General features: G+C 43.5%; 1 protein-coding gene across 3 annotated transcripts in view; it reads right to left on the minus strand.

The window, feature by feature from the left end:
• MYO1D (myosin ID) overlaps positions 1-23,420 on the minus strand; it is a 255,527-nt gene that overhangs the window by 127,675 nt on the left and 104,432 nt on the right. Inside the window, exons 11-16 of one of the 3 annotated variants that reach the window (XM_036454229.2) lie at positions 21,774-21,944; positions 18,130-18,200; positions 14,469-14,543; positions 5,781-5,913; positions 2,052-2,218; positions 154-361 (exon numbers count right to left, since the gene is read on the minus strand). In XM_036454229.2, the coding sequence (XP_036310122.1) occupies positions 154-361; positions 2,052-2,218; positions 5,781-5,913; positions 14,469-14,543; positions 18,130-18,200; positions 21,774-21,944 (825 nt within the window). Of the gene's footprint in view, positions 1-153; positions 362-2,051; positions 2,219-5,780; positions 5,914-14,468; positions 14,544-14,919; positions 14,999-18,129; positions 18,201-21,773; positions 21,945-23,420 lie in introns of those variants that run through there. The other 2 variants (XR_004990770.2, XM_036454231.2) reach the window with 2 other exon arrangements.

Genomic DNA, 23,420 nt, shown 5'->3' on the forward strand with positions numbered 1-23,420 from the left:
TGGGAAGGTAACAGAAAACACTCTAAGGTATGTGTTGATATAAAAAAAAAAAATATACCATCAGGAACATTTCTTGAATCAAAGAAAAGGTTCAACAGATTTTTAAGAACATCACGGCAAGGCCTCCTCCCTGTCTGCAAAACGAACAATTACCTTTTGGAGGAAGAGGACGATCCTCACAAGCATCTTGGCGCGGAGCTCCTCCAAGGTGAACAAGGTGCGGGGTGTGCGGATGAAAATCTTGGTCTTCCCGTAAGCCACGTCCTCCTGGAAGCCGCACTGCTCGATCAGTTTCTTCACAGCTTCTTTGTCTGAAGGGAGGTCGTGGTTGGGCCAGGTGAATTCCGAGATCATCTTGTACCTGATGAACCAAGAACAGGGCACAGGTGAAGGAAGGAAAACCAAGTGGTCTCAATAGTTGCAGAAAAACCATTTTGTAAAATTCAAGATGCTTCACAGAGAGAGAGAAAAAAACACCTTCTCTGGAAATTAGGAATGAAATAAATGTCATAGCCTGATAAGAGATGTGGGGAAAAAAACCTTCACTAAGATCCAACATCCTTCATGATAACACCCCTTCCTAACGCAGGGATAGAAGGGCACTTCCCGAAAATAATAAAGGCTCTTCACAGCCAATATCATTTGTAAAGAGGCAATGTTGGAAGCATTCTCTTCACAGATAGAAACAAGACAGGGTTGCCGTTATCACAGGTTTTCTAACTAGCACAGGGAGACTAATAAACGAACAGGTAAGTGATTGGGAAAAGTGCAAAACTATCATTATTTATGCACAATATACTTGCTTCAGAGGAAATCAAGCAGATAAAACTTATCACTTAAAGAAAACTAAGCAGCATTCTGCATATAAGACAAACACATAAAAATCAGCTGTGCTCCTATGTGCAAGCAGCCAACACTTCTTGGTCACGTGGGCCTCTCACGGGGCAGCTGCCTACACACCAACTTCACAGGTGTGAGTGTGAGCAAGATGGAGTCACAGAGTTACAGCCCTTTGCAGCCTAATCCCAAAAGTGACAGCCCATCATGTTTCCCACATTCCATTTTGCTAGCAGCAGGTCACCAAGCCCAGGCCACCCTAGAGGGAAGGGGACTAGACAGGGTGAATTCCAAGAGGTGGGGATCTTGGGACCAGCTTAGATGGCTGCTTATCCCATGGCTCCCCCAACCCAGATGCAAACTTGTTCAATATAAAGAGTCAAATTTAGCCATGTTCATACTCTGTATCCGAATTTTAAGTCACAGTGAGAAAGGCTTTGCCCACTCTCGTTAGTCTGTGGGTATCAGGAAGGCAGGGACTTGTTTCCCACTATATACCATGTTGTCTGCCATCCGATGAGGAAATAGATTTGTTGAGTGAAACAAAATAAAACCAGAAGGAAATATATCTAAAATAGGGGTGTCGAACTCAATCAGAGAAGGGGCCAAAATCTAAAATCCAGCCTAAATCGCGGGCCGAATGGTTTACTGAACAGTCATAAACTGTCATTGTGATGGAAATGCAGCGGAGTGCAGTGATGACAGCGCGGTGCGGGCCACATTGCAAGGCCTGGCGGGAAGGATTTGGCCCGCGGGCCTTGTGTTTGACACATGTGATCTAGAAGCTTATTCACTTGCCAGAGAGGGACAGAAATAGAAGCCCAATGAAAGAGTTCGACTATGAAGAGAGAGGTAACACTACACAACATCATATGGAAAAAAAAACAAAATCAGAAACCTTGTGAATCCTATATAATAAAAGGCTAATATGCAAATCAACAGAACTGTGAAACAACCAGTTACTATGACATGCACTGACCACCAGGGGACAGATGCTCAACATAGGTGCTGCCCCCCTGGTGGTCAGCACGCTCCCACAGGGCTCGCCACAGTGCTAAGGAATCCTTGGGGGATGTCCGCCTGCAGCTTCCTCAACTCTATTGCTCATTCACCAGATATTCAGATGCTCAGGCACACACGGTCCCACATGGGGAAGACTAGGACTCTATAATTCTCAGTGTGCTAGCAGATGTCTTTGTTGAGACCATTCTCACCTGTGCAGAAACTTCTCATACGCCTGGCGGAAGGCAAATCCTGCCCGTCGCACCCTCACGTTTTCCAGTAGTCCAAGGTACTCAACCTGATGCCGGCAGCGCTCATCATCAAATATCTGCGGGGATTTCTTCTCATTGGGTTTGATGCAACGTACATAGTAAGGTTCCTAAAGAAATGAATCCACAAATGGTGAGTTTCAGAAAAACCCAGGCCAATGGCACTAACAAACAAGCTCGTCTAATTTTAAAGAGTGAAATGATTCAGGGCTGAACTACGGTTCCTGTGACGGACTGCCTACTTCTGATTCACTTTTACTGCTAGCGGTAAAAGTAGGAGGGGCTAACCCCTGACCTCCTCCTTTTCCAGCCCTTGTCTCACTAGCCCCATGAGGCTGTCAGAACCACTACTCAAATCCCATCCACTTGCTCAGTTGGCAAATCCCTCCTGGAGAAAGGAGGTCTCAAACCTGGGCTCTTCTCCATGGCTTCCAGCCCAGTAGTTCTCCACTATCTTGTTATCTCTCCAGTGTCTTTAAGCAGAGGTTCTGCATATTTTATCTGCGCGCTCCAGATGTCCCCAGCATGGATGTGGGTTTAAATGACCTAGTCTGTGATTACTGAAGTAGAAGCCCTAATGTACTCATTTCATACGTCAGATGCCCGGAGACAACACCAGACCTTGACCACTTTAAACTAAATTGCTGCCCTGAACTTTTTCAGGCCACCCAGGTAGTGGGAATGTGGACTGCAAACCTCATAAAAGCTACCTTATGAGGATACATTCTCAAGGGATATTCACCCACCCCCTCCTGGCTCACTGCAATTTCCCTTTTAGATAATGGGGGATTGTTTCTAGTTCACTCTAGATGCAACCTTGGAATATCAGGGGACACGTTAACCAACTAAACTACCCGGCCAGGACAAAGCTTCTGCCTTCTTCCTAAGGTTTTTGTCCCAGCTCCCATGCCTGTCAGTTTTGGGTAGATTTGGCTTGAAATCTCCCGCTAGGACTGTGTCCTTATGCATTTTTCCTTTAAAAATTTTCAAGTTCCTTTGCTTTATAGAGTTCATGCATAACCATGGCTATGTTATTTGGTACCTAGTTCAAAATGACTTTACTGTCTTACGTAGCTTCATTTTATTCTTATCAGTTTCTGTGTTAATACTTGTTTTTCTTAAATTCCATGTTCTTTCACATTAATATTGCTTTTAATCAGTTTTTTTTTAAATCTACCTCTTTGTTTATAATATTCATGCATAGTGTTAATGATTTCCACTTATCTGGTTTGTTTAGTCTATTTACATTCATGGTGAGTACCAATTATGTAAATTTATTTCTCTCACACTATTTTGTATTTTCTAAATGTAATCCACATGTCCCCGTTTCTGCCCCTATTGTCTTCCTGCCTCCTATTGTGTATATCCTTTTGCTTATCCATGTTCTCTCCCATCCCCCAGGTCTGTAAACACCCAGATTGGGGAGCTATAGCAAAGACTGTGGGGGTAGGTGCCTATCTCATATCCAGTATCTTTCTCCTACTTTGAAACAGAGCAGTTATTTTTAGCTGGGTGTACTGCTGACTAGAATACAAATGTACTTCCCAGCTCCCCTGTCAACTACGTACAGCAAGTGAGATGTAGCCGAGGGCTGTGGGAGACTTCTGGGAAGTCTTTTTATTTTTTAATTTATTTTTATTGATTTCAAAGAGGGAGGGAAAGGGAGAGGGAGAGAGAGAGGAGGAGGGAGAGGGAGAGGGAGAGAGAGAGGGAGAGAATGAGATAGAATCATTGATCAGCTGCCTCCTGCACGTCCCACACTGGGGATTAAGCCCGAAACCCAGGCCTGTACCTTGACCAGGAATCAAACTGTGACCTCTTGGTTCATAGGTTGATGCTCAACCACTGAGCCATGCCGGCTATGTCAGGAGTCTTGTTAAAAGAGAGGTAGCTCTCGGTACAGCCATCTTGGACCAAGAGGATACGTGACAAACATGAGGATGGTGGAGCAGAAAGACAAAGGAACCTGGGTCTCTGATCATAGAGCTGCCGTAGTAATCCCGTGATACCGTCTTCTGTACTTCATTTACAGGAGAGAGAACAAATCTCTCTCAAGGCTAAGTTACGAACTGGGATCTCTTTTATTAACAGCTGATTGCAATTCCTGACACAAAAGCTATAGACTTCTAGTATTATAACTATAGGTTCTAGTATTTTAATTTTTTAAAAGCATAATTAGCTGAAACTGGTTTGGCTCAGTGGTAGAGCGTCGGTCTGCGGACTGAAAGGTCCCAGGTTCGATTCCGGTCAAGGGCATGTACCTTGGTTGCGGGCACATCCCTGGTAGGGGGTGTGCAAGAGGCAGCTGGTCAATGTTTCTCTCTCATCGGCGTTTCTAGCTCTCTATCCCTCTCTCCTCCTCTCTGTAAAAAATCAATAAAATATATTTAAAAAAAAAGCATAATTAACTACTGATTTTAGAAAAGTGATACTTTTTTAGTTAATTACATAAAGCTAATATATTTTATAAAATATTCTGTTCAACTCTAATTCCTGTGTTGCATGCTTTCCCGGGAGGTTTGCCTTCCTTCTTGCTGGGTGAGGCAGGTTGAAGCTGACATGCAGAGAAGCTGAGAGGCAAAAGGAAGAGTTCTAATGAATTCTACTCTCCACCCCTCCTGCTCTAGAGGTTTGATTATATAAACCAACAAATTTGTTGTCACTTGAGGCCAAAGAATCCTGATGAAAATAAATAGAAAGCACCCTAGCTGGTTTGGCTCAGTGGATAGAGTGTCAGCCCAAGGACTAAAGGGTCCCAGGTCAAGGGCAGGCTGCAGAAGACAATTCCAGTCAAGGGCAGGCTGCAGAAGACAATCAATCAATGTGCTTCTCTCACATCGATGTTTTTCTCTCTTCCCCTACCTTTCACTGTCTCTAAAAATCAATGAAAAAAATATCCTTAGGTGCAGATTAACAAAAAACAAACAAAAAACCAGAAAGCTACTGATCAGACATGTTTTTGTGGCATTTGCCTAACTCATCCACAGGGACCAGAAATGGAATAGATTTAAATTCTTAAAGAGGAAGTTGATTTAAAAAAAAATAAAAAAATAAAGGATAATAATGAAGAAAAGACACAGGAAAAGCACCAGAAGATAAAAATGAAGGAATTAAAAATAATGAGTCCCAGAATGCTGCCTAATTTATCAAAGCTGTCAGCAGCAGTAGTTGAAAGTAAAAATATGTTCTTTACGAAAAAACAGACTAAAGTTATCAAACAGGGTTAGATCTCAAAGGAGTAATAAAAAGCAGACGTAATGGTCAATAACACATCTTTTTATTTCAACTATTTAAAACAACATGAGGATAATACTTAAGTGCCAAACCTCTTAAAACTCTATTTGGTCATTTTGAATTCAGATATAATATACAGATGGTGTATTACAATTTAATTCAAGATTATTCTTTTTTCAAACCTAGCCCTTGGTGACAGCCCAAGGCAGAAGTTCGGGCATGTAATTTATGCTATAATTTTACAAGGGACACAAACAACTACTTTACCTAGCTCTAATTAACAACAACTTAATTACCTTAAAACCACACACCAGGAATAAAAATTCTATTGTAACATCTGTTTTAAATATCTAGCCTTCAATTTGATTTACTATTGTTACCTAAAAAGCACATTCTCTCTAACGTATATCAGGGGCAGTAGGAAAAGAAAAGAATTACCTTCGATGCAAGGTTATCCACCAAGGCGATCATAGAATTCTTAAATAAGGTGGCGGCGGTCAGAGGGCGCTTGGTCACCTCCGTGATGCTCAGTTTGCCTTCGGGCCACATGTTCTTCAGCACGGGATTTGAACTGAGGAGCACAGGTAGAGCCATTCAAACAGGCTGAAAAAGAATGGCTAAGCAACCCTGCCGAATCTACCCTGGGAGGCACGGCTGGACCACAGACTAAACTCATAAGTTCTAACTGGAGAAACAGTTCCATCCAGAAAATGATGCTGAAAGATGTGTCCAAACTGTAATGCATTAAAAAAACAAACAAAACCTATTTAAACTCCTTTAAAGTGACATCTGTATTATTATGATCTTGTACCTCAAAGAGTTAACATAGGTCTTACAATCTCTACATAAAACAAAATGGTCTGGGTGGTAGTTATAGGAATGAGTGCAAACCACTAGCAGGGAAAACATGAACACCAAAGTATCTCCTGATGGAAACAAATGTTCCTACAGAATAAGTGACACCACTAACAGGCAGGCCTTTCCCAAAGTACAGCAAGGAAGGTAAAATAACCATTCTCACACGGTCTTCCAGAGAGTCCCTCGCCGGCAGTTGGATTTATGAGCCACTTACAGGCAGCACTGGCGCTATAACCTGTTGCTGATGTGACACCAAGACGGCTGTGATCCAATTCTTGAAAGGCCAGGGTGCGTGCTTACTACGGTATAGTCGTTATGTGGCTCCGTGGAAATATTTTTAAAAACCCATGGGGTGGTCTTAACTCGGATTCTCTTCCTGTTTCATCTTGGGTGCTTTTGATTTTCAAGAAATTGAAACGTGAAACCTTCCTGGCTTCCTGGGAACTTTTCTCTTGTCAAAAAAAAATTTTTTTTTTCCTTTTCTTAAACTGAGGTTTGAGACTAGAAAATAATTAACATGGGCTTTTTTTTTTTTTTTGCTAATGGTGATTACTACTGCCATCATTTCTCCCACTTGTCTTCTCCGGGTATAAAATTGAGAAAATTGAGTAAATTTCCCAAATACCTAGTAAATTTATATATAGAGCAGCTCAAAATAATTGCTGCAAACATGCTAAGGATCAAAGAGGTGAGGGGAAGATTTATTGGGTCTCTGAGTGAAGACAGAGCCACACTGCTAACCCTCACTGTCGCTAGCAAGAAAGTGGGTATAAAATAATGCACTGACCTGTGGCTTATGGACCCAGATTTTTCACTTTCTAGTTTTATTCCATAATTTTCCAATGATATGCACATCAATATACATAACCACACCAACGTACATGGTTTTCCCTTTCCCTTAACTTTTCCATTCTAATCTTTAGCAGAGAGAGAACTTAAGGCAATGGTTCTCAACATTTAGTACATATGCGAGAGAGATGCCTTCCTAACACCTACTGAATAAAATTTCCTGAAATCAGAGCAGGTGTTCTTTGAAAATTCTGATGTGTGCAGTTTCTACTTTGATCAAAGCAGTTTCTACCCCCAAATACCACCTTACTGACTGTTGGCCATTTTTAGAGACTCTTGTACTACTTTGTGAGTTAGGAAGGGTTATTGAAAATGAAGGAACCAAGCCGAAACCGGTTTGGCTCAGTGGATAGAGCTTCGGCCTGCGGACTGAAAGGTCCCACATTCAATTCCGGTCAGGGGCATGCACGTTGGCTGCGGGCACATCCCCAGTAGGGGGTGTGCAAGAGGCAGCTGATTGATAATTCTCTCTCATCAATGTTTCTAACACTCTATCCCTCTCTCTACCTCTCTGTAAAAAAAAAAAAAAAAAAAAAAAAAAAAAAAAAAATCAATAAAATATATTTTAAAAAAAGAAAACGAAGGATCCAAGACATTTATTATATTATTATACTGTTAAGCAGTAGGATTGACACATGATGAGTCAAAATAGACACATACAATCATTTCACAGAGAAAGCACTTTTGAGCCAGAAAGTCATGAATGTGATATTACCAAAATAATTTTCAAACATTTAAAGGAATCTTTTTTCTGGTACCTGTGCACTATTGCTGAATATGAAGACTGGTGCAGCCACTATGGAAAACAGTATGGAGTTTCCTCAAAAAATTAAAAATGGAACTTCTGGGTATATATCTTAAGAAACCCAAAATACTAATTCAAAAGAATATATGCACTCCTATGTTTATTACAGCATCTATAATAATAAAAGCATAATATGCTAATTAGACTGACATCCTTCTGGATGACCTTCCAACAAAGCGGGGCTGCAAGGGAAGCCCGGGTCCCAGGTGCTTCCAGTTGGGGGAAGGAAGGCCTACTCTTGCAGGAATTTCATGCATCGGGCCTCTAGTTATTTATAATAACCAAGACATGGAAGCAACCCAAGTGCCCATGAATACAAACAAGTGGATAAAAACAGCTCCCGTACAACAGAATATTACTTGGCCATAAAAATGAATGAAATCTTACCATTTGCAACAGCAAGGACAAACTTAGAGGGTTTTATGCTATGTGAAATAAGCCAGACAGAGAAAGACAAATACTATATGATGTCACTTGTTTGTGGAAGCTAAAGAACAAAATAAATGAACAAACAAAATTGAAACAGACTCATAGACACAGAGAACAGACTGATGGTTGCCAGACGGGTTGGGCATTGGAGGGGTGGGGGGAGGAAATGGGTAAAAAAGGTGAAAGGATTAAGAAGTACAAATTGTAGTTACAGAACAGTCATGGGGATATGAAGTACAGCATAGGGAAGACAGTCAATAATATTGCAGTAACTATATATGGTGTCAGGTGGTTACTGGAAATTTCAGGGGGCACACTTTGTAAAGTATATGATTATCTAACCACTAGGCTGTACACCTGATACGAATACAAAATAATATTGACTGTAAACTATAATGAGGGGAGGGGGGGAAGGGCATTGCAACTGATAGCTTAAAAAATAAATAAATGAACTAAAGGAACCCTTTCTTTAAAAGGGAAACGTAGTTATCCAGAAACCCAGTATGTAAGGCCAGGCAGAACTTATTTGGCTAAGAAAACAAAAGTGATGAGCAAAGTCTGTTCACCTGGCCTGCCACTGGTTTGCTTTCTTCCTCCTTTCATTCACACATGCGTGCACACTCGCGTTCTCTCTCTCTCTCTCTCTCCCTCTCTCTCTCTCTCTCTCTCTCTCTCTCTCTCTCTCTCTCTCTCTCTCTAACATGCACGTTTACTCTGAAGGTCTACAGAACTGGAGGTCCAAGTTCCTTTAAATATACAAAAAGAAAAAAGGATGGAAACTTGGAAGGCTATTTAGCCATAGAAGCACTGACGTGTCCTGAGGCAAAGGGAGCCCATCCGAGCACCATCCGGGAGGATGGTTTTTGCCTGAACAATTTCAAGACTTCCCACCCCATTGGCAAGGCCTTTCCTATGATGGAGATCTACACAGTAAGTTGCGTCAATAGATGTTTAATCCTTTTGCACCTTTGACAAGACCTTCCCTATTGTGAAATGAATTCATCTTTGCTTGATGCCAGTCATTGTTGGATTTATTGAAGTTCCTTTGTTCTGACTCTGTGCTTACCAAGCAATTAAACATTCTGGATTTTATGAATAATGTTTTCAGTCCATTAGTAATCTAGAATTTTCACTGCTGTTTTGACTTCCCCAGTGGGTTTTCCAATAGGAAAAAAAATTGCTTGTCATACCAACGCAAGTATTCCATTCCACATGACCATTAGATTTTCCTCTGGAAATAACTCATAGGCTGTTCCATTTCTTCATTTGTCCTGTGAGCTCACGAGTTACACAAAACCACCCCTGGGAGGTGGAGCTGTTCCTGGGGAGCTGAACTTGGGGCCATGATGAATTCACAAAGGTAAGGAATGCCACCTGGGGTACACAGCCTGGCTCTGCCCTCTTCCCTTAGCAACAAACCCACTGGCCAACAAAGGCCATTCCCCCCCCCCCCCCCCCCCCCCCCAATTTGTTTTTGACTTTTCTACACAGAGCCATGCCAGACTGTCCTTTGTCCTGGTAAGTTACATACTGAAACTCCTTTCTAAAATTCCCTTTTCCCCATGGTCAGCTCCTATAGGGATCCCATCTGTCTGTAACATGCTGGTACAGTGCCATCAGCACTCCTGGTGGCATGCACGTTTCATAGCAAAACTGTCTAAACACGATGTCGCCACATTCCAATTTTCTCCATTCCCTTTAGCCCACTTCCATCACACATTTGCCTTCCACACCTCTGTGGAGACAAGGGTCCCACTGATGTTCACGTCAGCAAACACAGTAGTGCATCTTGGTCCTCACATCACTCTGCTTTGGACAGATTTTTGACATTGTCTATACTTTTTTTCTTCTTAACACACTTTTTCCTTGGCTTGGCCTCGCTGACACCAGATCCCGGGTTTTCTCCCTGCCTCACTGGCACGCTCAGTGTCCTCTGCTCGTTCCTCCTTTCTTTCTTGACTCTAAATGCTGGAGCGTCTCAGGGGTTCTATTTTTGACCTCTCCTCTCTCTTATTTTTAAGTCTGTGTTCCCCCTAAAACTTCATCCAGTCTTAAGACTTTAAATATGATCAATGAATTGATACCCCTAACTCCCACCTTTACCCTGAGTCCCAGAGGCATACATGCAATTGCCTATTTGGCATTTTCAACTGGATATTCAATATAATATGCACCTCTGGCATAAAATATCCTAAACAAAACTCTCCATTTCCCCTACCAGATTAACTCCTCTTGTCTTCCCCCATCATGCATCCCTTCCCCACTGCTCAGGCATCGACTTGGATTTCTGTTTTTCTCTCACATCATGCATCCCATTCATCGGCAAGTCTTGTTGGCTCTACTTACCTACTATCATCCACTCTGACCACCTTTCATCATCTCTGTCGCTACTATCCAAATCTCAGACTAGTCTCCTAACTGGTCTCCCCATTTCTACTCTTGCCCTCAACACAGTGTGGTGCTTTATAAGGTAGACCTAATGATTTCTTTAATGTATAAATCACATTGTATCATTAATTCCAATGGCTGCCCTTCATTTTTCTTCCTTACGTTGGCTCACAGACGCTTCATATCCCAGGCCCTGTTAACCTCTGTAAATATTCATTCCTTCTCTCTATCCCCATCCCTCTTTTTTTTCTTTTTTTAAAATCAATCTTTATTGTTCATATTATTACAAAGGTTCCTCATTTCTTCCCCCCTCCACCAGGTTCCCACCTCACCCTCTGCCTTTTCCCCACCCCAGGTTGTCCTCATCCATAGGTGCACAGTTTATGTTCAGTCTCTTCCAGTATCCACCACTCCCCTTTTCCCCCGAGAATTGTCAGTCCACTCCCCTCCCGTATCTCTGATTCTATTATAATCAAAAGTTAATATTGTTCATCAGGTTTTTTAATTTCCTTGTTGTTTTTTTTTAATTAATAAACTTTTATATTTTTAAGAATAAATTTTAAAATCTAATAGTAATTTTAAACCTTGTTTTTTCTGCCCTGGGAACTGAGAAGCAAACTTGTTTACATGTAAACTTGCCCTTAGGCTATCAAAAGGCGTAGCCATTCAAATGTAAATGAACACATTGTTTAAAGATAGCTGCTGGCTGAAATTGGATTACCAGTTCTGGATGGGAAGGGCTTGTCCTCCCCTTTCTCCTTTAAAATTAAGGTGTTAGCTTTAAAGCCTCTTTTTGGCAAGAGACTTTAAACTTTCAGAACTTTAAATTTTTCAGGTAGTAAATCAATTACTTAGCATTTTCTCAAGTCAATAATACCTCCACATGCCCAAGGATACACTTCACACAAAAGACACTTCCAAATAGATCGACCAACCTCATCCAGACCCCACACAAGGCACTCACAGATCAACACCCGAGCGCTACAACAACTCAACACTTTATTACTTGATTCAGCAGACCCTCAAGTTCCCCTAAAAGTTTCCAGCCATGTCTGAGAAGCAGCCCTGGGGCATGGGCAGGCTAGGAGCGAGCTGTTCCAGGCCAGGCTGCTTCGGGCCTGGCCTCTGTTGCTCTGGGCTGCTCCACAACCAGCTGCTCTGGGTCTGGCCGCTGCTGCTTGGGGCCCGGTTGCTGCCACTCCGAGCCTGGATGCTGCTGCTCCGGGCCTGGCCGCTTCTGGCCTGGCTGCTCTGGGCCTGGCCTCTGCTGCTCCAAGCCTGGCTGCTCTGGGCCCGGCTGCTGCTGCTCTGGGCCTGGCAGCCCTGGGCTTGGCCATCTCCGCCTCAAGCCTGGTTGCCACTGCCCCAGGCCTAGCTGCTCCGGGTCCAGCTGCTGCTGCTCCGGGGCCTGGCTGCTGCTGCTCTGGGCCTGGCTGCCACTGCCCTGGGCCTGGCCACTCTGGGCCTGGCTGCTGCCGCTCCAATATTCTGTCTTTTTTTTTTTTTTTAAACGCATTTATGTTGCAATGTTGGCTGCTGAGTTGAGTTCTGTTTTAATCTTCAATTTTTCAAGACCTTCTTTGTATTCTTTCTTAAGTAATTTTACCATCTTTTTGCTTAACTTGATTTCTTCACATTAAAAACTTCTTCGGTTTCTTCCTCATCCTAGAAGCTCATCAGGCTGGCCCGAGGTGCCCCTTTGTTCTCCCTGGCCTCCTGCACGGCTTCAGCCTGTTGCCGGGGTTGGCGCCACCCAGGAAGCAGCCCCCTGCCTCGGCTCCGTGGCCGGTGATCAGCGGTCGAGGGCCCAGCAGCACCTCCCCCCCGGGGACCCTGTTGCCCAGCTCCTTGCCGGCGCCCAGCTTGCAGGCGCCGGGCGGTGGCTCCCGCTCCTCATGGCGCTCCTCCCCGCTTGGAGCCTTTGTCTCCTTCCTGCCAGGGCAGTCTAGCATCAGAGTCAACAGTCTGTCCTCTGTGCACAATGTGCACGACTCCGGGGGCACTGCCCTTCGCCGCTCCCCTGGGATTCCGCCTCACAGCCCAGGCTCCCTCTATTTAAGCCTGGGTCCCCAGGTTCTGGCCTAGAACTGGGGTTCAGAGCAATCGAAACTGGGGCTCAGCACAGCCAGAGCTTTTGTCTCCTTCCTGCTAGGGCTATCTAGCATCAGAGTCAACAGTCCGTCCTCTGCGTGCAATGTGCGCGACTCCGGGGGCTCTGCTTTTCGCCGCTCCCCTGGGATTCCGCCTCACAGCCCCGTCTCCCTCTGTTTGAGCCTTGGTCCCCAAGGTCTGGCCTAGAACTGGAGTTCAGCGCTGTCGGATTGGGGTTCAGTCCAGACTGGAGCTTTTATTTCCTTCCCGCTTAATGCCAGCCAGGTACTCAACCTCTCCCTCCTCTCCGCGCACGTGCAGCATGTCTCTGTACCTTAGGCTTTTACAGCTCCTCTGATTTTCCTTCTGGTTTTCTCTTTCCTTCTTGTTGTAGAATTTTCAGTCAGTCGACTTCCTGTAGCTCTGGGCAATGTCCATTTTATATTTTAGTTGTATTTTATTGAAATTGTTGTGTGCGGCTGCGGTTAGGTGTTTACCTGTGCAGCCATCTTGGATCCTCCCTGTTTCTCCAATCTGGGCCTCTTGAATTAGATTCCCCATCCCTCTTTTTTAAGCCACAGTGACCTTCTGGCTGTTCTCAATTGCTCCCCTACTCATTCTTACTGTAGCACCTTGGTACTAGTTGTTCTCTCTACCTGAAATGCTCTTCTCCCCCACTCTTCACAGCTCACTCCCCCACTTCATTCAGGTCTCTGCTCAAACATCACCTCTCTTAGGAAGCCTTTCCCACCACCCTACTGCAATGTCCCCCCTGCCCTTCCTTGCCTGCACCCTTCAATCTTTTTCATTTTAAGCCTTGCCGAAACAAGGACACCAAAAATTTTGGTTGCCTCCTACCCCCAAAAAAATTGGGAGAGAGAGAGAGATCATCCGTAAATCTTTTACCTACTTTATTTTTCTTCATAGCACTTGTCACTCCCTGGGAGTTAGCTAGCTATCTTTTTGTTTACTGACTGCCGCGTCTACTAGAATATAAGACGCAGGGGGCGGGGACTTTGTCTACATTTCTTCCACAACTATACCCCAGAGCGTGGAAGAACGTGTGGCTCGGAGGTGCTCCATATATCTTTGATGATCCACTGACCAACTGACCGAGGAGACTTGATAAATGAGTGTCTACAGTTCTCTAACCCTAAAGAAGCCACTGGCCGAGCATCCTTTTTTCTTCATGGGCCTTCTTTCCAAACTATCATGCTGAGCTTGAACTTGGTTTTCTCCCTTTTCTGGGATTGTGAGAAGATTCTGTCCACTCAGGATCTACCACCACTGATTCCGGCTGCCACTTGGATAGCAGAGGGACCTCTTCGTCAGAGGCAAAGAACTACAGTGGGAATCTGAGTGTGTATGTTTTCAGCTGGGTCAGAGGTTATCTGACACCTTCCATTTGCCACAGGCCCGGCCAACGACTCCTGAATATTCTGGTAGGGGGTGCCAGAAGAATGGCAGCAGTAAACAGAGAAACTGAGGCCACCCAAGGGCAATCAAAGAAAATCATATTCACAGCAGGTCCCTGTCCTAAGTTTATTGATTGTTATAATTATAGAGTAATATTTTATTAAGTCTGATCAAGCAGAACTAGAGAATTTACCAAAATCTTAAAATTGTCACATAAAAATAATCATGTGCAAATATACTGTGCAATATATGCCAAAGTGTTCAATATAAAGAGTAAAATTTAACCCTACCTGTTATACATCAGGCGCTTGAAATCTTGAAATAAAGTGTCTTTATTTTTGTCAATAAAACCGATGACAGAATAGCTAATGGAGAAAAAACACAGAAAATGTTCATTACTCACCAAGCAAGAACCACATTGAAAGCTTTTCTAGAAATCTACAACACCCTCCCACTGTTAATTATGCAATCAATGTATGAGGCTGATTCTGTCCTCAATGTTCTGTGTTAAGGAACATCAAATTTTGCCTCCGAAATAATGGGGCTATTGTTTCTATTCTTCAAAAGGAGAGCAAACATCATTACCATAATTACAATTAAGATCGTTTTCTACTGGCTTACTGCTTACCTCAGGAAGATGACTCTTAAAATACAGACAGCTGTATTTATCATCCAGCATTACTAAGATAAAAGCAAAGCAGCGACACACAGGAACTAACAGCCTCATCCGTAGGGAGGTCAAGGGACTTGCCTAAGGTTCGCTCAGTGTGTTGGGGGTGGGATAAAAGAATCCAAGGAGCACCGCAAAGGATGGCAAGAGCTGGATAAGCAGAGGAGAAAGCAGAAGGCAGATCACACAGGGAAATAGATTAAACAAAGGGAAGGAAGCAGGCACATGCATGACATTCTTGAAATAAAACAAGGAGGCCAGTATTCATGGTCTGGAGAGGAAGGGAGATGAGTAAGGTCTTGCAAGCCCAGTAGTTGGTGAGAAAGGTGGGACTGGGACCTGTTCTGCTGCAGTGACGGGCATGGCCTCTAGGTGGTGCACACTCAGGGCTGGGAGATAAAAGTCATGGAGGATTCTGGGTGATGGTTAATTCTAGATGCAGCTACTTCTTACAGTTCTGTTTTCTCACCTGTCTACATGTCCCCTCGACAATCACATCAATGCACACAGTCTTCAGATCTCTAACCCTGAACCATCGACAATATTTCAGCCTTGCACACTTAATTCTGCAAGGAAGTCCCATCATGTTACGCTGCCCATGGCGTGTGGCGGGTACTTGGAGGTCACCAGGTCCAAAAATATTTCCTTGCCTCTCCCACTCTAGGTCTTCTTCCTAATACCTTGAAGCCATTTTTGACTGAAGTCACCTTGAAGTCATCTGACTCAATCTATTGGGTAACCCATAAAACTCAAACTTCTAAATCCTTATTTTGAGCCTTGAAGACTCATGATGATTTGATCTGAATTTATTTTTCCAGGCATTTCTACTTGCCTTTGCTACAAAAAGGATACACTCCTGTCAAACGGACCCCGTTGCTATTTCCTGAATGGTTTAGCACTCTTCCCACTTGTTCCTATAAAAATAATCCCCAGTATCCAAGGACTGCGTCAAAGACCCAAGACAGCATCGGCTTCCCTGGGTGTATTACACATAGCTAGAAGTATGATATCATTTCCTTATTCTGCATCCTGACAACAACTCCATATGGCAACTATTTCAGACCATCTTTTATTGTATCAATGGAAGCATGTAAATGTGCATATATATATAATATGTATGTGTGTGTGTGTGTGTGTGTGTATTTATACAGAATATATAAAAATGTATGTGTATAAATACATTCGCGCACCACCATATATGCATGTATGCATCTTATGAGGAAAGCTCTTTGTGGGCAGGGACCATGCTTTATAAAGCACTGTGCCCAAAGATGTCGTCCCGTAAAAACCTAAAAACGGACTGGAGGGCTCAGCATAGAGGGATGACATTTAACACAGACTCGCCCAATAGGAGGAAGCCATGTGACCATAGAGCATACACTGAAATCAAATGGGTCTAGTTGCTAAAAAGACATCTGGCCACAAAGCCTCACACCTCCGCCTTTTACTAGCTGCCAATCCTTTCACTGCTCCAGCCCCAGCTCCTTCCCTCTTCTGCACTCAGAGAGGTCGGCTGGTTCTGGGGGCCAGGCAACCTATAATAGTTATTGTCTCAGCTCTCCCATGAACATGCTGTGAAACCTTGGGTATGACTTCTACACTCTCTGCATAAGTTTCCTCATCTGTAAAACGAAAGGGATGGCCTGGTGGTCTGTCTCTAAGGCCTCTCTGTCCAGCCCTGCTTCTAAGCCATTGGAGCTAGATGAAAGCACCCAGGAAGCAAGGCCTGGGCTTTCCGTGGGAGACAGCTGTGTGGTGCTGGATCTTCCCTCTCAGTATGCTGGAACCTGGGAACAGGACCAGAAAAAAAGAGGAAAATGGTGCCATACCAGCCCTAATGGCTAGTTTGACAGATGGGGTGATAATTTCGAGCCATATTATTTTATGAATCCAGATTTTCATTTAAGTCAGGAACAGCTATTAAAATTTCTTCAGATGTCTTTTCAGCATGTAGAGATCATCATTTGCCTTTTTATAGTTGTTTCATCTCTTCCTATAGTGGGTTTTATGAATATGAACAGAATTCCTAATGTGAACCATAAGGAGAAAGAACAGAGAGGCCTGTAAACAATAAGGAGCAGTGTTCAGTGGACAAAGCTCGCGAAGTACAGTGGGCTGAAAAATGCTCCCCCCGAAGAGCATCCATGCCTAACTCCTTAGACCCTATGCATGATAAGAGGTATGATTACGTGAGGGATAAATGGTACGATTATGAGAGATGATGAGAGAAGAAGCTTATAAGGAATTATCCAGGGGGCCTTACTGCCTTTACAAGTGAAGTTTTAGCATAGAAGCAGACGAGTTATAACACAGACACACCCAAGAGGAGGAGGCAATGTGGCCACAGAGGCAGAGCGCCTCGAGTGATGGGGCCACAAGCCAAAGAATGCTTGCGGCTGCCAGAAGCTTAAAAAAAAATGCTCTTTTTAGAGCCTTCAGAGTGTGGCCTTGCTGACACCTAGATTGCAAACTTCTGGCCTGCTGAACTGTGAGGAAATGAATTTCTCCTGTTTTAAGGCATCAATTGAAGGTAATTTGTTACAGCAGCCCTAGGAAACTAAAATGCTAAAGTAATTATTTTTTTTAAGTTATAGTTTCTATTTTTATTATAATCAGAAAATGTGGCTCCTGCAAATTTTACTTTTCAGATAATATTTGATAAATAAAACAGCAAAACTGGTCCTGATGGGTGACTCTCACCTCAGGGCCTATGTGTCTGCTGCCCCTTCTGCTTGGAACTCCCTCGCTTCTCCCTCCCCTCTTCCTAGTTCTTCGCCCTAAGCATCTTTTACGTTTAGGACTCAGCATGGGTATCACTTCCTCCAGCAAGACTTCTCTATACTCCATTCTGGGTTAATTACTCCTGCTCAGTGTTCCCGTAATGCCTGTGCATTTCTTCCTTCCAGTCATCTTTCTTTATAGTGACGTACAATGCATCTGCTTGTATCCTTCCTCTACTTTCTTCAGAGAAAGCCCCATCTCATCTCCTGTTCTATCCCAGGCCTTAACTTGGTTTATCCTCTGATTTTGACTGACGAACAGCTATGCCAGGAGCTGTGCCTGGGCACATAGGGTATGCTCAATAAATGTTTGAAAAGCAAGGAATGCATGAAGCGATGCCAATTTTTTCTTTTTTAAGTGGGAAGATGAAAAGAGGCCTATAGAATGATTGAAAATAATGCAAATGAATAGGAAAACAAACCTATATTTCCCCCTGGTTATAATTTCTGAAGTGAGGCTGCATGCAAACATTATGTTAGGTGCCAAAGTAAGATACTCACACTACATCCCCTGCGTAATGTCGAATTCGAAAGTCCCGATCAAACTCCAGCATTTTGTCTGAGGCACAGAGCTAAGAAATCAAGAAGGAGATTATTTTTAAAACAGCCATTTACACTTTCCTAAAAGTATATTCCAATTTCATAGAAGAGGAGAATTTTGTTACGAAATCGTGATACCATTATGAATGAAATCACACTGTGTGGGGCTTTATTTAAATATTGTGCTTGTGTGGTAGCGACTGGGAGCGTTCACTAGAAACCCACACAGCACCCCCTGCTGTTGAAGGTGGGCGAATGACCAAGTTCTGGACAATGGAAGGTGAGTGGAAGTGAGGTGAGGCTGTTCCAGGCCAAAGCTGGTAAGAAACGGGCGATTGTCCTCTGTACTTTCTTTTCTCCTCCCACTGTTGGATGCAAAGAAGGACATGGGGGATGGAAGAGGCAGAAGATGAAAGAAGTGTGGGTCCCTGGAAGAGAAATAGACTTCTATTGTCTATGATATTTAAATCTTGGCTGCTATCATACATCCTATATGATAAGAGCAAATATGCTAATTAGTCCAAACAGCAGAACCACCATCTGGATGACCTTTCAGATGAAGCTGGGACTGTGATGGCTGAGCCCCTTGCATGAATTTTGTACATCCGGCCTCTAATATCCTATATAATAAAAAGTGAATATGCAAATTGACTGGACAGCTGAATGATCTATTGCTATGATATGCACTGACCACCAGGGGGCAGACGCTCAATGCAGGAGCTGCTCCCTGCTGGTCAGTGTGCTTCCACAGGGGGAGCACCGATCAGCCAGAAGCTGGGCTCACGGCTGGTGATCACAGCAGAAGTGGTGGAAGCCTCTTCTGCCTCCATGGCAGCGCTAGTTGGACATCCCCCAAGGGCTCCCAGACTACTAGAGGGTGCAGGCTGGGCTGAGGGACCCTCCCTGACCCCAGTGCATGAATGTCGCACACAGGGCCATATATATATGTAAATATATATATATTTAAGAATAGTTTATTGATTTTTAGAGATGGAGGGAAGGAGAGAGACACATCAATGTGAGAGCACAACATCAATCAGCTACTTCCTGCATGCCCTTTACTGGGGATCAAGCCTACAACCTGGGCATGTGCCCTTGACTAGGACTCGAACCAGCAACCTTCTGGTACATGGTAAGATGCCTAACCAACTGAGACAGGGCTCTTGGCAGCCCAGCCTACCCTGATTGATATGGTTTCATTCTCCAGGTTCCACTTACGGAGGGCATTTGAGTGCTTGCTGTTTGCAATCCTCACAACTGATATTTGAAGTAAGTATCATAAGCATTCCTTTTCACACATGGAAACTGAAGCTCAAAGAAGTTAGACAATTGGCAGAAGGTCACATAACTGTTAACTGGCAGCTCTGGGAAGGATCCCTGGGACCGAATGTAATGTCTGTGCTTCCCGTGCACACAGTAGCCTGGCTTGCCTGCCTTTTACTAAGCTGGGACCCCAGGTCAGGCCTGTCATTGCTTAGAGATTAACCTTGACTCCTCTCTCTCTTATTAGCCTCTTGGTGTTATTTTTTAAGTCCTCATCTGCAGAATATATATATAGTTTTTTTTCTTTTGAGAGAGAGACACAGAGAGACAGAGAGACAGAAAGAGAGAGAGAGAGAGAGAGAGAGAGAGAGAGAGAGAGAGAGAGAGAGAGAGAAAACATCATTAGAGAAACATCATGGAACCTGTAGCCTAGGTATTTGCTCCAACTGGGGATTGAACCCACACAATTTTTGGAGTATGGGACAACACTCCAACCAACTGAGCTACCTGGCCAGGGCTCTTATTAGCCACTTTTATAAAACCCTTTCATTTATAAACCCCAAAGGAAAAGGACCCAAGATATGTCTGTACCAATTAAATATTCTTACATTTGGATACATTTGAATTCACAGTGATGAAAATATCCTGACAGCTTGGTATTTCACTTCTTTCCTTCATTAGGCAAAAATCCCAGAAAATAACACATTTAAAAATTCCCCATCTTACTGCTTGTCTGGGGGATGATGCTGGAAGGAGCCACCTGGTCCGAGAGATGGCCAAACCCGGACTCCCATATTTAAAAAAGAAGCAAGATAAAGAAGGAGAGGGAGAGGGAAAGAGAGAGAATAAAGAGAGGGAATCCCATCTTTACAGATTAATAACTGCTCAACATTTCCTATCAAATCAGTAGCAACTGCTTAAATACATTATGTGCAGTTGCTACCTGAAGAATAAGATTATATATTTAAAAATACTTGGTTGACACATTTAATTCAGGTGTGTACATGGCCAAGGTAACACATAAAAAATGAGGTGATTTCTCATGGGAGAGTCACAGTCATTTTTTTTTTTTTAAATGAAGTAGAGCCTTGCATGTTTTAGTTGAAAATTCAATATTCTGTATGATTTATTTGGTTTGACCATGACCAATTCATTTCAAATTTGACAAACACTGATGGTCTGTCATCTGGTAGGCACAATTCTAGGCGAGTCTCCAAAACCTGAACTGTGATTACAAAGGGCATTTTTAACCCAGTCCTCCAACACGGGATGCTGGCCTGTGTGATCACGCCATCTCTAACAGCATCATGCCAAAGGATTTAGGCTGCTTCTAACTTTGCTCACTGCTCTGTTCCCAGCACCCAGGATTGTACTTAAAAAATGAGAGGCACTTAGTATTTGCATTATAAGTGGGAAATAACAAAAAGGGATAGTAGTATGTGAAAACCAGCTTATAGTAGGACTGCAAGTCATTCCTCAGTAACAGACCAAGGAGAATATTTTAGAAATAAACTGTTCAAAAATAAATGTCAGCTAATAATCTATATCTTGATGGCTTAGTCTAGTTAACTGTGGAATCTTCCTATTCTGTTAACGTAATTTCAAAGGGGACGAAGTTAGGGAATAGATTTATTTGTGTTTGAGAAGCAGAAATGTGTGCCCCATTTTTGTGGAAGTGAAGAAGAATAGGGACTGGTTTTCCTCTAGCTGATGGCTGCTAGACAAGCCTGAATTGATAGGAAACACTTGGGGATGATGGTGTACCACAACTGCCACCAATTATTTGGAAATGGGATCTACTGCTAACACTTTTTTTTTTTTAGAATGTGAAAAATGGGGGGAGTGGGGAGGGGATGGTTTAAAAAATATACCAATGCATTTAAGGAACGAGTTTCCTTGTAACAAAATTACAGCTGAATTTCTCTGTTTTTAAGAAAGTCACCTAGTCTGGGAAAACACACGTACCATACCTGACAGCTGAGGGCTATAGTAAAAGGTCAAGGACAAAAGCTATTTTCAGTGCCAGAATGATGATCAGGGATGCAGGAGCAAAATCGAGCACAGGCACAAGGACTCTGCACCTATTGGTTAGCAATGACATCATCCCTTTTCCTATTTCTAGTCCATTGCACAGTCTGGAGCGCCCTCTCCTGGATGATAGGAGTTTTACCAACCATTTCCTCCTATAAATCAGAGAAGGCAGAATTTATCCACAGCAATTAATCCTTAACTGGATGCTTATGGCCTGGGTTGAGTGGACACACGGTTGTGATAACCCAACACAGAAAGCCACGTAAGTTCTGCCACATAATGCGAGAGGGCGTTCTCAGCACACACGTTACCTTGCGGCTGGAGAAGTGCCCGTGTTTGCCCAGTTTGCTGTTCAGTGCTTCCAGGAACATTGCATCAGTGACCTTGCCCACGTTCATGCAGGCATCGTCCAGGATGGCGATGATCCCCTTGTGCTGCTGCTCCACCAGGTCCACGATGATCTGATTGTTGAAGTAGTCGATCTGCCAGACACAGCACAGAAGCAATGCCCAAGAGAGCAGAGGCCAGACCCGGAACACCCGTGCCCAGTGTGTATCAAGCTCCCTCCATGGAAAACATGTGAATGACACCTGTGAGGTCCGACACTCAGATTCTCTCAGAGGCCTCTTTGCAACAGGAGACACTGTCTTCAATGAGAACAGCTCCAGGCAGAAACTATAAAGTGGGTAACTTTTCTCCTATCACTACCTACTGTTTTAATCTTGTCTCCGCCTCCTGCACCTGACCCTGCTCCTCCAGATTCTCAACCCCTAATCTGTTTGCCATTAACCACAAGACCCAGACCGCACTGAGTGCCAGCCAATAACCTTTAAGTGTCATTTGACATGTAATTTGGCCAAGTGAAGGTATTCCGCAGAACTTTCATTCTATGGACGGGATGAAAATCCAAAGGAGCATTCTCCTCCAGTTTCCCCAAGTTAACAAGCACATATGGGTATAACAGAGTTAGAGGTTTTTCAGGATATACCATAAAGAATGTAATTCTGCCAAAACCGGTTTGGCTCAGTGGTGGATTGTCAGTCTGCGGACTGAAAGGTCTCGGGTTCGATTCCGATCAGGGGCATGTACCTTGGTTGCGGGCACATCCCTGGTGGGGGGTGTGCAGGAGGCAACTTGTCGATGTTTCTCTCTCATCGACGTTTCTAGCTCTCTCTCTCTCTCTCCCTTCCTCTCTGTAAAAAGTCAATAAAATATAATAAAAAAAAAAGAATGTAATTCTGAGATTAAGTATCTATAAGAGATAAGAATGAGCTTTTCATTTACTTCCATGAGCTGAATAAAGTTATAAGTAACTCCTGGCTTTCTGGCAACTTCAATACACAGCGGTCACCAACCTTCCAGACCTCAGTCCGTGGGCCACCGGATGGTGACCGCTGGTTTATACAACAATTCTCCCCTACACCTGTTCGTTCTGAGCACTGGGGCCTGGCCGGGAGAGCTGTGCCTCATGTGAGGATGGGCAGCTGATTGTCTTACGTTTTAATCTGTGTGTTAATGCGCTCCATCTCACAGACAAGGTGCCTGAACTGAGAGCTGTCTCTATTAACTTCTGTAAGAGCCATAACTCAAAACAGACTATTCAAGTGCCTCATGTATGCCTGTTCCGTGATATTTAAAATCAAGGACTCATGCCTGCTATTTGCCTGTGGTTTTCAGCTCCATTCCTAGTCTTTTAAGTTCTCTTTTGTATTCTACAGATGCAAAGCCTCAAAATGGGTGGCTTTTACTTTATTTTTTATATTTTTCTGGTTTGTCTAAACCAGTGGTTCTCAAGAGAGGGGGACTTAGGGCCCTGGGGATGTTTGGCAACTTAATGTCTGCTGATATTTAAAACAGATTAAAAAAATTGAAAAAAAAAAAAAAAAACCCACTCAGACTGCGTCCTTTCCCTCTCCCCTCCCAAAGGAAGGGAAGAACGATAAAAAAAAAATTTTTTT

This window comes from Pipistrellus kuhlii, unplaced genomic scaffold, assembly GCF_014108245.1.
Source record: "Pipistrellus kuhlii isolate mPipKuh1 unplaced genomic scaffold, mPipKuh1.p scaffold_m20_p_28, whole genome shotgun sequence".
In the NCBI taxonomy this organism is placed as follows: Eukaryota; Metazoa; Chordata; class Mammalia; order Chiroptera; family Vespertilionidae; genus Pipistrellus; species Pipistrellus kuhlii.